This window comes from Stenella coeruleoalba (assembly GCF_951394435.1).
Source record: "Stenella coeruleoalba genome assembly, chromosome: 15".
In the NCBI taxonomy this organism is placed as follows: Eukaryota; Metazoa; Chordata; class Mammalia; order Artiodactyla; family Delphinidae; genus Stenella; species Stenella coeruleoalba.
This window is the reverse complement of record NC_137161.1, coordinates 66,966,503-66,979,493: the sequence shown is the minus strand read 5'-3', so window position 1 is coordinate 66,979,493 and position 12,991 is coordinate 66,966,503. Positions and strand designations below refer to the sequence as shown.

General features: G+C 48.1%; 1 protein-coding gene across 6 annotated transcripts in view; it reads right to left on the bottom strand.

Annotated features, from left to right (window-relative positions):
- Nucleotides 1-12,991, bottom strand: part of OTOA (otoancorin) — a 71,471-nt gene that overhangs the window by 29,135 nt on the left and 29,345 nt on the right. For 4 of the 6 annotated variants that reach the window (XR_013831526.1, XM_079944333.1, XM_079944334.1 and 1 more), the window contains exons 11-17: nt 12,517-12,656; nt 9,887-10,010; nt 7,587-7,802; nt 5,796-5,963; nt 4,905-5,045; nt 2,110-2,168; nt 1,817-1,934 (exon numbers count right to left, since the gene is read on the bottom strand). Coding sequence is in view for 5 of the 6 variants with exons in the window: in XM_079944333.1 (XP_079800459.1) it covers nt 1,817-1,934; nt 2,110-2,168; nt 4,905-5,045; nt 5,796-5,963; nt 7,587-7,802; nt 9,887-10,010; nt 12,517-12,656 (966 nt within the window). In the remaining variant the exon portion in view is untranslated. The remainder of the gene's footprint in view (nt 1-1,816; nt 1,935-2,109; nt 2,169-4,904; nt 5,046-5,795; nt 5,964-7,586; nt 7,803-9,886; nt 10,011-12,516; nt 12,657-12,991) is intronic. The other 2 variants (XM_079944336.1, XM_079944335.1) reach the window with 2 other exon arrangements.

Sequence of the window (12,991 nt, the reverse complement as noted above, 5' to 3'; positions counted from 1 at the left end):
GTGCGCACATTATATACATTTAAACAGAACACTGTGTATGGTATGAGCTCATTTGTGTGTCTTAAATTACATGTAGATATGTTCTATAGATACGAAAAATTCTCCAAGTCAATAGCAAACTTTCTCTGTAGTTAAATTCTGGAGCAGGGATTCTTAGCCTCAGCACTACTGACATTTTGGACAGTGTAACTGTGTTGCAGGAGCAGTCCTCTGTGTTATGGGATGTCAAGTAGCATCCCTGGCCTCTACTTGCTAGGTGCCAGTAGCATCTCCCCCAGGTGTGACAACCAACGGTGTCTCCAGATATGGCCAAATGGTCCCCTGTTGAAACCATGCTCTAGGAGAAACTTTACTTTCTCTCTATTGTTTTGTTTTATAATAATGTGCTTTCAGCAAAAAGATAAACAATCAAGGCAAATTTTCTAATTAACTGGTATTTGAAGGTTCTGAGAACTGGGCAAAATCAGGTAAGGAGCTTTCCTGGGACAACTCTTCCTGTTTGAACATGTAGGTCTTCCTCAAAGCTGGCCTGAACTCCATCCATTGCACCAGTTTGATGAGTGGAAGGAGACAGCCACGCCAAGGTCCAGGTTTCAGAAATAACCTGCTTCCCACCCTACCTGGGCAAGGCTTTTAATATAGTTCAGTGGTTCTCACCAGGGAACCATTAGAAATGAAAAATATCAGGCTTCACCCCAGAAACCCCAGGGAACCTCTGCAAGTGGGGCTCTGCAATCTCTGGTTTTTTAACCGTTTTATTGAGGTATAATCAATATACAAAGAACTGCACATATTTAATGCATACACTTCGATGAGTTGGGCATATGCAAACATCTGTGATTCCACCACCACAATCAAGGTAATAGGCATGGCCAACAGCTCCCAACGTGTCCTCCTGTCCCTTTGTTTTGGTTTTTGTGAACAGAGCACATAACTTGAGAGCAACCCTCTTAGCGAATTGTGAAATGCAGATACCATATTGTTAACTGCAGGTGTTGTGTTGTACAGCACATCTCCACAACTTATTCATCCACCAAAACTGAAACGTTAGACCCAGTGGACAAGCCTCCCAGGCAATGCTGATGCAAGCTCGAGTTTGAGGACCACTGACAGAATGAACAATCTGAGGGAATGACAGGCTGCATTAAAAATTTGCCTGTTCCTCTAATGATCTCAAAGGATTATACACCCGGCTTTTCCCTTCCTGGCTCTCGGGAAGAAAAGTCATTGTTTGGAAACTTTTCATTCAGATCTGAAATGCACCAGGCCACCTGCTCACCCTCTCAGACTCTGTACAGCCGACCGTTTGCACTCCAAGTCCAAAGCTGCCCCCAAGGCCCGCTTTTACTTACTTAGATACAGTGAAAGTCAGTCACTGCCTCTGGTCTCCCCAAAGGGTTAAAGAGTCTCCTTAACTATTTGGAAAATGAAGTTTTAAATGAAAACTTAAATTCTCCTAGAGGACTATTTCCATTCTAGGCTACCTCTGGAAAGGGTATGAAAGTTAGAGGAGGGTATGACCTGCAGGCCCAGGAAAGCATAATTGTGGACATGCAAAACGGTATCCCTTCCAAGTGAATTTTGGGGTTCAAATCTGGGTATAGAATAGCCAATCTTCTGAAACTCTGGCTGTAGAGACATAGGTATGTGGAGCTTTTAAAAAAGAAATTGGAGAAAACCTGGCCCAGTATTTGGCCCCATATCGTCACTTGCATCAGTATGATCCTGGCACAAGTATCTTCAGACGCCACAGTTAATTCACCCAGCAACCGGGTAGGGAGAGAGAATTAGAAACAAGGAAGTGCTTCGAGGGTACCTGATACGGTGAAAGCAGAGAGAAGTTGTTCTCAAAATACTGGAAATGAGCCAGAAAGGAGTCCACGCTCATGGCCTCAATGTGGGAGCACATCACACCTTTGACCAGCTGCCCTGCGCTACAGAACAAAACAGGGACCCAGGAGAAAAGGAGAGTAGGGAAGAGGAAAGAAGGAGCAAGCAAAGGCAGATCTGATCTGACACCAGCCGCAGGCAGGACTGTCCAACTCTCCCTCCTGGGAAATAGGCTCCTCGGGAGGGAGACTCCAGAGGGCTCGTCAGCCCCAGGCTTACCTCAAGAGCTCCTCGGGCCGCCTGGTTGTCTTTGACAGAAGCTCAAACAGGAACAAGGCCTGAAGGAAGAGAATGATTGCCATGGGGGTGGAGCACTCACCTACCGTGACGAGTCCTATGCTCCCATTTTACAGATGGGAAAATGGAGGCTTTGTTACTTACCCAGAACCACACAATTGCTAAGCGGCAGAGCTGGGACTTGAGCTGGTGTCAGGTAATTGCAGAGTCCATGCTCTCACACCCCAGGTGACCCTGCGCTCCAGGAGGTGAATGAGGAGCAAAGCCAGGGCAGCAAGCCTGGAAGTTTACTTCCTGTGCTCTAAGAAGCTGCTGCCCAGTTGAGGACCCCCTAGAGCCCCTATTTTCATGCCCACCTGCTGTTTCTGAGCACACGGCATCCCAGAAAACAAAACGGACGGATGAATAGACCAGGATGGGCTAGAAAGTTCCAACAGTAAAGTAAGTCCTGCTCACAACAGCACTCCCCTCAAGCCCTCCCAGGTGGGCCCCCAGGAGAGCAAGGCCTCGTAGGCAGGGGCGTCATTTGTTTCAAGGAACGTAATTTTACAGAACACCTAACGTGCATATACAATCAAATACGACATTCATCTATTTTATAGACTCTGAAACTTAGAACATAATTCCCTAAACAGAATAAATTATGAGCTGGCATTAGGCGGAGGCATCGGTGACATGACAGCTGAGCCCAGGAGAAAGGAGCAGCAGGGGAGGTAAGTTCCAGGCACTCTGTGTGTGGCCCCAGAGATTTCCTCAGGCACAGGATCAAGTTCCAGGGTCCCCCCATCATCTCCGCCATCTCAGGGAATGGCCTTCATCAACTCAGCTGCTGAGACAAAAATATCTTCAAAGCACACGTGGCAGGACATATTCTCCAAAGTGATCGCGTATTTTCTGCCTAATATGCTCTTCTAGAAGCTTCCGGAGCCGCTCCCCCATCAAGAGATGGAGTCCGCTTGTAGCTGGAGGTGGGTGGCATGGTGGGGAGCTTTGAGACAGCCTCAACAGACAGAGCGCAGCAGAAGTGATGCTATGTGACTTCCAAGGTCGCCAGAGATGACAGCTTCTCCCAGCTCTCTCTCGGGACACACACCTTGGGAGCCCTGAACCACCCCTATAAAGCCAGCTGCCCAAACCCACCATTCTGGACAGTATCCGACACCTAGAAAGGCCGTAACAAATTACCACAAACCTGGTGGCCTAAAACAATAGAAATTTCTTCTCTGGTGGCCAGAGGTCCGAAACCAAGGTGTCGGCAAACTAGGTTTCTTCTGAAGGCTCTTGGGGGGCATCTTCCCGCACCTCTTCCAGCTTCTGGTGGCTTCCGCTTGGCCTGTTGCTGCACACCTCCAGTCTCTGACTCCATCTTCACGTGGCCTTCTCCTCTGTGTGTGCCAAGTCTGCCTTCTCTTCTGCTGTCTGCGTTTTCCGCTCTTATAAGGACACTTGTCATTGGATTTACGGCCCATTCAGATAATCAAGGAGGATCTCGAGACCTTAATTAAATCTTCAAAGACCCTTTTTTCCAAATAAGGTCACATTCCCACCCACAGGTTTTGGGTGGATATAACTTTTGGGGGGGGTACCGTTCAACCCACTACATGGAGAGACCACACCCAAACAGAGACACCCCCAGCTGTTTGAGTCTCCCCAGCCCAGATGTCAGACACATCAATGAGATGCCAGGCCCAGCCACCAGCTGAATCCAACTTTGTGAACAAGCCTAAGCAAGAGCCTTGGGAACCATGGGAGTAGATAAAATAATTGCTGCCCCACTGAACCTGGCGCTGGTGGGTAACCAGCAACAGCTCACGGGCACATAAGGCCTGACGCCTCCCCTCTGTCACACCCGCATCCAATCCGACAGCCAATTCTGTCACTGTTAACTTTCAAACTGTACCCAGAATCTGACCATTGGCCACCACCTGCATTGCCAACACCTGGTCCAGGCCACTGTACGCAGTAGCCTCTTAACTGGTCCCTTTGTTTCCTCCCTGCTCTCCTCAACTCAGTCCCCAAGCAGCGGCCAGAGTGATTCTTCGAAAACCAAAGTCAGATCCTGTCCCTTCTCAGACGCCCCTCAGCTCCCTTTCTTGCCCAGGGTAGAAGGCAGTCCTCACAGCAGCCACTCCACAACCTCTCTGAGCTCAGCGACGTCACCTGTCTAAACAGCTCACCCCCTAAAAGGCCTGGCCCTCCCCCGGTTTACTTCCTCCTTAGTGCTCAGCAGCAGCACCTGTCACCTAACAGGGCACACGTTTAATTGCTGACCTTCCGCACTGTCTCCCTCGCTAGGATGGAAGCCCCCTGAGGGCAGGGACTTCCCTCTGTTTTGCTCGCTTCTGTGTCCCCAGCACCACGCACAGGCACCTGGGGGGCAGGGGCTCCACAAACACTGACGAGTGAGGGAATGAACAGCAAGTCAGGGGAGGTTCCGAGGCCGCAAGTCGGCCTCCACAGCACAACCCTCCCCAGGAGGCCCCAGTGATAACTGCTCTTATGCACAGTGCACTGCCCAGCACGATTCTCGTGAGAAATGATCCCCGTTTTGCACAGGAGAAATCTGAGGCCGCGGGAGGAGAAGCAGCGACCCCAAAGTTAATAAACAGCAGCCCCGGAATTCACGCTCGGGTCTCGTCTAACTTAACACTCCGCTATTCTGTCTCCTGAGTTTAATCACAAGAAACAAGTTTCTTTTACCAAATTAACCTTAGAACAGACCTTTCCCACAAGACAGTCAGAAACCCAGGCACCACCTCTGGGAGTCACAGTCGTACCTGACTCCGCCGGAGCTCCTTCTCTTTCAGGACTGTGGAGTTGAATCCAGGTTCCCTCCATAAATCAAAGAGAGACACTTCCTTAAAGAAAGCCCCTTGTATTTCCACAATGCCCGAGGCGGTATCTCCTGCTTCCATCACCTGTCAAAAGTGAGAAGAAACATAATAACGACCTTGCAGAAGGTACATGGAGCATTGGGTGAGGGCCAGGCGCTCTCTCTAGTGCTTCACTGGCAATAAAATCCATCAGGTCTGCTCAGCAACCCAAGGAGGTGGAGATGATCCTTATCCCCATTTTACAGATAAGAAAACCGAGGCTTAACGAGTAAGGCTGAAAGTCGATACATGAGATTTAAGCCCAAGTCTGTCTTATTCCAAAACCCACACTCTTTAATTTAACCATAGGCGTGACAGCTATCTGCAAGGTGTTGGTTGAAATTAGGCTGAACCCTTTGGGTTGGTTTCTTAACAGATTGTACAATAGGACCTGGCAGGTCTGATAGAATAGGATGCCCAGAAGACCCACTGCAAGTGAGAAAGAGGAATAGGGACATGGCTTCAGAGCATGAAAGGAGGGGCGTTCAGAAGCAGTAGGGGGATTCAGGATTCATTTTCACATTTGAAAACCAAACTCCTAAAACATTATTACAGCAAGAAACCTAATTGAAGAAAAGTCTTCCAGATTTGACTGGCTGGGGAGAGCACCTGGGTCTGGAGAGAATAAGGCACAACCCCCAGAGGCTCCTTCTGGAAAGGAGAGAAGGTGGGCGTCAGGGGAAGGCATTCTCCAGGTTCAGAACAACCCCACCTAAAGACACAGACCCCTCCCAAAGCCCCAGAACCACATGCTCTGTGAGCCCCAGGGCTGCGGACCAGACATTTTCCTCTCACCTTGCTCAAGACACCGTGCTGCTGGGCAGGTGACAAGTCGGACACGTGCAGGGAGATGGTGCTTCTCAGGAGCTGCACGAGGTCCCTGCGGTCCATGGCGTGGAAGGCCTGGGTGCCCACCCCAGCCAGTAGCACGCCCATCTGGCTGACGTTGTAGAAGGACAGCACCTGGGGGCACCGGCCAGGGAGGATGAGGCCCAGCTCCGGGCCTCCACCACTCGGACGTTTACTAGGCCCTACTGCAGGCCAAGTATCCAGACGGGTGCTGGGGCACCACCGTGACCAAGACACAAGCTGCCCTCCCAGATCCTCCTTCCTTCCATCAGGAAAGAGAGCTAAGTATCAAAACACAAGACACCAGTAACTGTACCACTGGGGGAATCACTATGCCACTGAGGCCACAGCACAACTAGCAATGTGCTATCCATGTGCCACAGCTGACCAGGCAATGGGCTTTTCTGTGTGTAATCTGAACTAGCTGACAAGATTTAAATATTGGAGGAATCTATAAACATCCATATTAGAGTTTCTGCTTTATTAAAAAAAAAAATCTGAATGTCAGGCGATACTGGGCCCACGTTGGCAACAATGGGCAAGAACCTTCGGGCAGATCGTGGGACTCTTAGTTTACCCAGCCCACCCGCTCTCATGGGACCCTGAGAAAGCCCACTGGCCTCAGTATCGGCCTCAGTATGTCACCGGCAGGCATCTGACACGGCAAAGCCCCACGCTCATCTACCTTCATGTGGAAGCTTTGAGTTGAAGTAAAGAAGCGTTTTAGGACATGAGTGTGATATTTTATGACAAATACAACTATAGCTGGCCACTCTAACAGGAATCACGCTTGGTTTTTCCCCCCACTCCTTTGGAGTGAAGACGCTAGATGTAATATAATCAGAGACATTCCTTGGTTCTGCAAAAAACCGTTGAGTGGTTTCCTATAGTTACTCCCTGTAGAATGGACAGTCTCTTACTGTCCCCAAAGAAGGCGAGACCTTTTGAGCTCTTGGCTTCTTAGCAAAAGTCACCTCACCCCTCTGGAGGATGAGTCGGACACAGGAATGAGACAAGCCTCTTGGTCCAGGGCTGTGAGGAACGAGACAAGTGTCCCTCAGCTCCCTAAAATCAGATTCACAGAGTGGACCCATGTGGCCCCAGTCAAAACAGAAGGTCTGCAAAGCCTTCAGACGAAAGTCACCGGAAGTCCTGAAGGGACAAGATGAATGGTCTATCCTTGGTCTTGAGTCAGAAAGTAAGAATGGGTGGGCATTGGTCTTGGTGTCATGATGGAAGTAGTTAGCATGGGAGTGAAGCAAGCAGGATGTGAAGCCAGATGCCCTGGGTTCAGTCCCAGCTCTGCCCCTTTCATGTGGCCTTGGCAATTCCCTTTTACACTCTGTGCCTCGTATGAATGACCTGGAAAATGGAAGTTATAACACTACTGGCCTCAGACGGTTGTTGGGAAGCTTAAAGGATTAACTCAGAGACAGCTAACACTCATTGAGCTCATACTCTAGGTCATGTGTTGTTCTAATCTCTTCCCGTGTGTGACTCACATAATCCTATGGAACAGGTGCTACTGTATCCCCGTCTTACAAATTGGGACACTGAGGCCAAGAGAAGTTAAGCCAATTCTCCAGTGTCACACAGCTAATAAGTGGCAGACCAAGGATTCGAACCCAGGTAGTCCCCCTTGGCACCATCTTCTTACTGATTGGCTGCCCCTGTTGTGTGTGTATAACTGGCCCTTGGGTCTCAGGGCATTAAAATAGAGTTCAAGCTCCAACTGACCTTCTCATGGGCCAGGTATTTGGCAGACAAGATGATGACCTGGCTCTTGGCCCAGCCCGAGACCTGGTTGAGGGTCGAGATGGCGCCGTGCACAGCCTCAGGGCAGAGGGATTCCAGCTGACTGTGGGTCAAGCCCACGACTGCATCCGACAAAGAGCCCAGGGTCTCGTTGAGGGTCTGGTTCTCTGTGGCAATTTCCAGGAGGTCGGCTTTGAGCTAGAAGGGGAGCAAGCTGGGATGAGGGTCGATAGCAAGCAAGATGGTGGTTCCTTCTGACTACACCCCGGGATGCACCCTCGACCGACCCTGCCCTGTCAAAAGGGGAGGGACTCCTGCTAAGCCCAGACCGTGAGTCACCCCACTGAGAACACCACCTCCTCTGGCTTTGACTTTCGTATGCTACAAATTCACTTTATGCTTCATTTAAATATTAATTTGTTATTAAATCAACCTTAAAGCGTGGCAGAAGGAAATTTTGTTCACTTCACCCGTAACTCAACCACACTCCCGTAGCAACTATTTTATTTTTATGACCTTGAACTCTATATCCTGTCTATTTGGTTGCTTTTCTTTCATGAAATAGCTGGGGGGGGGGGGTTCATAATAATATATAATCTATGTAAAAATAATTCTCAACAGTAACAAGAAAGTGAAAGTCTCCTGAAAATCTTACCTCAAAAAAAATTACTATGATTAGCAATTGGGTATATATGTTTCCAAAACTTCTTATGCCTTTATAAATAAACTGTGGCATGTAGTCTTTACATAGTTGTAACATGAACACAAGTGCAATTTTCTGCTCTATATTTTTCATTTAAAATTATGTTACAGGTTTTCATATTTCTGTGATCCCCTTCATTATTTTTTGTAACATGCCTGTCTAGTTATAGTCAAGTGTGCTTCCCAACTGCTTCCAGTACAGAAGGTGATAAACTCATCTATTGCAACGTGACCTCTGTACAAAAAAATGAGAACGGTTCACGTTTTAACACCTGAACTTGCATAAACCATATCTTCATGTCAGACGAAGGTACGCAAGTGTTCTAGATGGCCACTTGGGGGCAGCAGAGTAAAGTGAAAGAAACAGCTGTCACAGTTCCTGGCTTTCTCCAAATTCAGCAGCTCCCCTTCCCTAAAGCTGGCTCCCACACCTGCAAAAGGCCTAAAGCAGTGGTTCTCAAAGTGTGGTCCTTGACCAGTAGTATCAGCATCACCTGGGAAGTTGGTAGAAATGCAGGTTCTCAGGCTCCGCCCCAGACCTCCTGAATCAGAGGAGGATGTGGGTATGTTTTCAAGCTGTTTTTAACAAGCCCTCCAGGTGATTCTGATGCGTCCTCAGGTTTGAGTACTGACCTAGATGATCCAAAGGGTTTTCTCATATCTCATTGTATCTGACTTTCTTCTTGGTCACAGCTACCCCTGTGACCTTAAAGTACATTTTTTTTCTTATTTTTGCTCAAGCTTGCTTGGGAAGGCTGCTCTTCCTGGAAAACAAAAATATGCACTGACCAAGACAACGCCTACTATGTAAAGTGCCAAATGGGACCGAGGGTTTTGTGATGTGTGAGAAACTGCTGTGGAATTATTGACGATGTTATCAAACTTTCTTGAATACTGCTCTCATGTCATCTTTTCAATTAAAACAATGAGAAAGACAAAAAGAGGTGAGAGAAGCCGGGCAGAATTAAGACTTTAAGGGAACAAAGGAGAGAGAGATGGAGTGAGGCGGGAAACGAGACAGTCCCCATGTGCCTATTGGTCCAAAACCTTGGTCTAGGAACTCAGCAAATACATTCCATTCCAGTGCTCTCCACCCTGGCTGCATCTGAGGCCACAGACCAATGACACAAGAATCTCTGGGGGGTAGAGCCTGGGGGAGGGGCGTGTCACTAACACAGAACCAGGTTCGAGAACCACTGCTGTGTCTCCTTGCTATGCCACTCATGGTCACCAGCCCAGCAGATTCAGCATCGCCTGGAAGCTTGTTAGAAACGCGGAGTCTCGGGCCCCACCCAGGCCTTAAATCTGTGTTTGAGATCCCCAAGCAACCTTATGCACCTTTAAGTTTGAAGTGGCTGCTCTGATTGAATTTTGATCTATTCAAGCTTTTCCTACCGTTTTTTGTGGTTTCTTCCCATTTTAAGCTCATCCCAGTGTTTGAGATACCACCTGCGAGGCTGGACCTAGATCTTGATAAACCCTACATGTTTTCTCTCAAAGGCCAGGAAGGACTGTTCTTCCCATTTCTCTGGCTAGTGAAACTGAGGCTGAGGCTCCAGGGCGCTGTAGCCCTTCTGCACCTTCTGAACACCAGCCTGGAAGCCCCGCAGGTGGCTGCACTTGATCATCTGGTGAAGGAGGACTTGGGCCACAGCAGCGTCCAGCAGCTCCAGGTCATCGTAGAAACAAACCAGCAGCCCCAGCCTGTGTGAGAAGACAAGGGATGCTGGTGGAGGGCGCAGAGCCGGGGGCCACAGCCGCAGCCCCACCCCAGTTAGAACCGAGAGGTCACGATCATAGCAGCTGCCACGTACCAGGTACTGTGCTGAGCCCTTTACCCGGATTATCTCATCACAGCCCTGCAGGGTAGGTGCTCTCATTAGCCCCATTTCACAGAAGGGTCAACTGAGACTCAGAGAGATCAAGTGACTTGCCCAAGGCAAGTAGTGGTGCAGGGCCTTAAATCTAGATCCAACCAACTCTGCCATCTCTCCTCCTGAGGCAATAAAGGGCACAAGGAAAGCATGTGCTCAATTAGCCACAGAAAAACCCCAATTTTCCACTCAGAGATAAGGGGTTGGTCCACCCTGAGGGATCCTCTGAGGCAGAGGTTTATTTCCAACCAACATCACCAGATGATGATGACTTCAAAAGGGAAAAAACACAAAAGGCACTTTGTTATAAAGCAGAAACACACCACTGTAGAGCAATTCTACTCCAATAAAGATGTTTTAAAAAACTTTTTAATAAATAAACTTCTTAATGAAAAAAATCTATTGAATTGAATAAAATAATTTAATCTTTAAAAAAAAAAAACACAAGAGGCAGAACAACGTAGGAGCAGAGATGGAATTTGAATCCTGGTCTCACGGGGAGCACTGTATCTAGTGGTTAAGAACATAGCTTCAGGCCAACTGGAGTTTGAAGCCCAGCTCTACGAGACATCTGACCTGTAGCAAGTTGCTTAACTTCTCTGAAAGCCTGCAGCACATGGTTGTGCACTGCACACTCTGTACTACTGTACAGGGTAGCCCTGCCTCTCTAAGCTTTTAATGGGGAGGTTTCCTTAAATATGATGAATGAAGGAATGAGGAATGCTGTGAGAGGTAAGTGAGAAAAGGCATACCAACTAATTAGCATACTTCCTGGTGGATACTAAGCACTTCATCAGTGGATGCTCTTAGCATTAGTATGAAATCTACTTAACTTAGCATGGCTGGACCACCTGGTCGATCATGATCAGACACTGACACTCTCAGACATGTCCACCAGAAAGCAACCAGGCCAGGGAAAGGATCTGAAAGTGTGTCTGATGAAAAAAGAAGACTCAGAAGAAGTGAAGACTGAATATTAATAACCATGTTAAGGTTAACTGATATTTCTTGACCACTTACTATTCGCAGATGTTCTTTTTTTTTAACATCTTTATTGGTGTAAAATTGCTTTACAATGGTATGTTAGTTTCTGCTGTATAACAAAGTTAATCAGCTATACATATACATATACATATATCCCCGTATTGTGCAGATGTTCTTAATCTTTACAAGGGTCTTAATGAGGTAGGCAGCTTAGTAGCTCCCATTTTACAGATGGGAAAATGGAGGCACAGAGAGGCACAGTAACATGGCCAAGATCACACAACTTGTAAGTGGCAGAGCCAGGATTAAACCCAGGAAGTCTGGTTCCAGGTCCCATATTCTTAATAGCTAAGCTATTTTTGGTGTAACTATAAAAAAAAAAATGGGAGCCATGCTAATGGTGAAAATTACTAAGGATGGGGCAAGACGGTGAAAGAGATTTATGTTTGTTTGTTTGTTTTTGCAGTACGCGGGCCTCTCAGTGTTGTGGCCTCTCCAGTTGCGGAGCACAGGCCCCGGACGTGCAGGCTCAGCGGCCATGGCTCACGGGCCCAGCCGCTCCGCAGCATGTGGGATCTTCCCAGACCAGGGCACGAGCCCGTGTCCCCTGCATTGGCAGACGGACTCTCAACCACTGCGCCAACAGGGAAGCCCCGGTGTAAGAGTTTTATATGAGAACATTCTCTGCAAGTGCTTTGAAAAATGTAAGGTCATGTGGTAATGTCAGAGAAAGCACTGTGACAGTAAGGCCCTGGGAGATGGAGAGAAGATGGGTGAACAGTGCCCATCAGCCCTCCCCATTGCACACACCCCCCAACATTCAAACCCTTTCTGGGGTCACCAGGTGTGCAGCTCCTGGCCCTCCCCTGCTGGAAATGGTTCTGGGGGATCATGTTACAATCACTAAATTCTAGAGCTGATCTCATCCCAGGGCTCCCCACCTGAGAGTCTGGATAACAAGGGGTTCACAGATATGGGAACCCATGAGCTATTTCCAATACTCAACCCAACCTCTTGGGAATTACACATTTACCTTGGAATGGATGGAGTACTAGTTAAAATGTTCCATTTTCGTGCCCAGAGCTGGAATCTTAGCGCTTGATAAGGTTGTATAAAATGTCTGGCACATAGGAGATGCTTAAAAGCATTTGTTTTCTTCCCCGCTTCACAACCTCTTGAAAGGGGTCTCTTTGGGGAAACACCTCCCTCACATGCACAAAGACATGGAACTCTCCAAAGACATGGACCAGCCACCTCCCTTTCCTCCCCGGGTCTTTTGCTGCTCAGAGGAAGCTGATGCTTAGATGGCATCTTGGGAAACAGCTCCAAGGGCCAACGCCCACGCCCCTTGCCTGTGGATGGTAGAGGTATTCCTCACATCAAAGTTGGAGGAGCTGATTCTCTCCAGAAATGCCTGGGCCAGTTCAGGTGTGATGTCATAAACCGTGTCCAGCTGCTTGGTGGCGTTGTCATAGCTGATAAACAGCCCAATCTGGTGGACAAGGACAGGAAGGTCAGTGTGGAGAGATGAAGTGCGCCCGTGCAGCCCCGCCCTGCTGGTCTGTGCTGTGCCCTACTCTTGGCACTTGGAGGTGCCCATGCCTCATTTTCATTGATTTCTCTTTTTCCCCATAATAGTTTATTACAAGACATTGAATACAGTTCCCTGTGCTATACAGTAGGACCTTGTGGTTTATCTATTTTATATATAGTAACTTGTATCTGCTAATCCCAAACTCCTAATGTATGCCTCCCACCCCCCTCCCCTTTGGTAACCATAGGTGTCATTGATTTCTTAATGGTCTGTAACTGCTGCCTTAGTTTCCT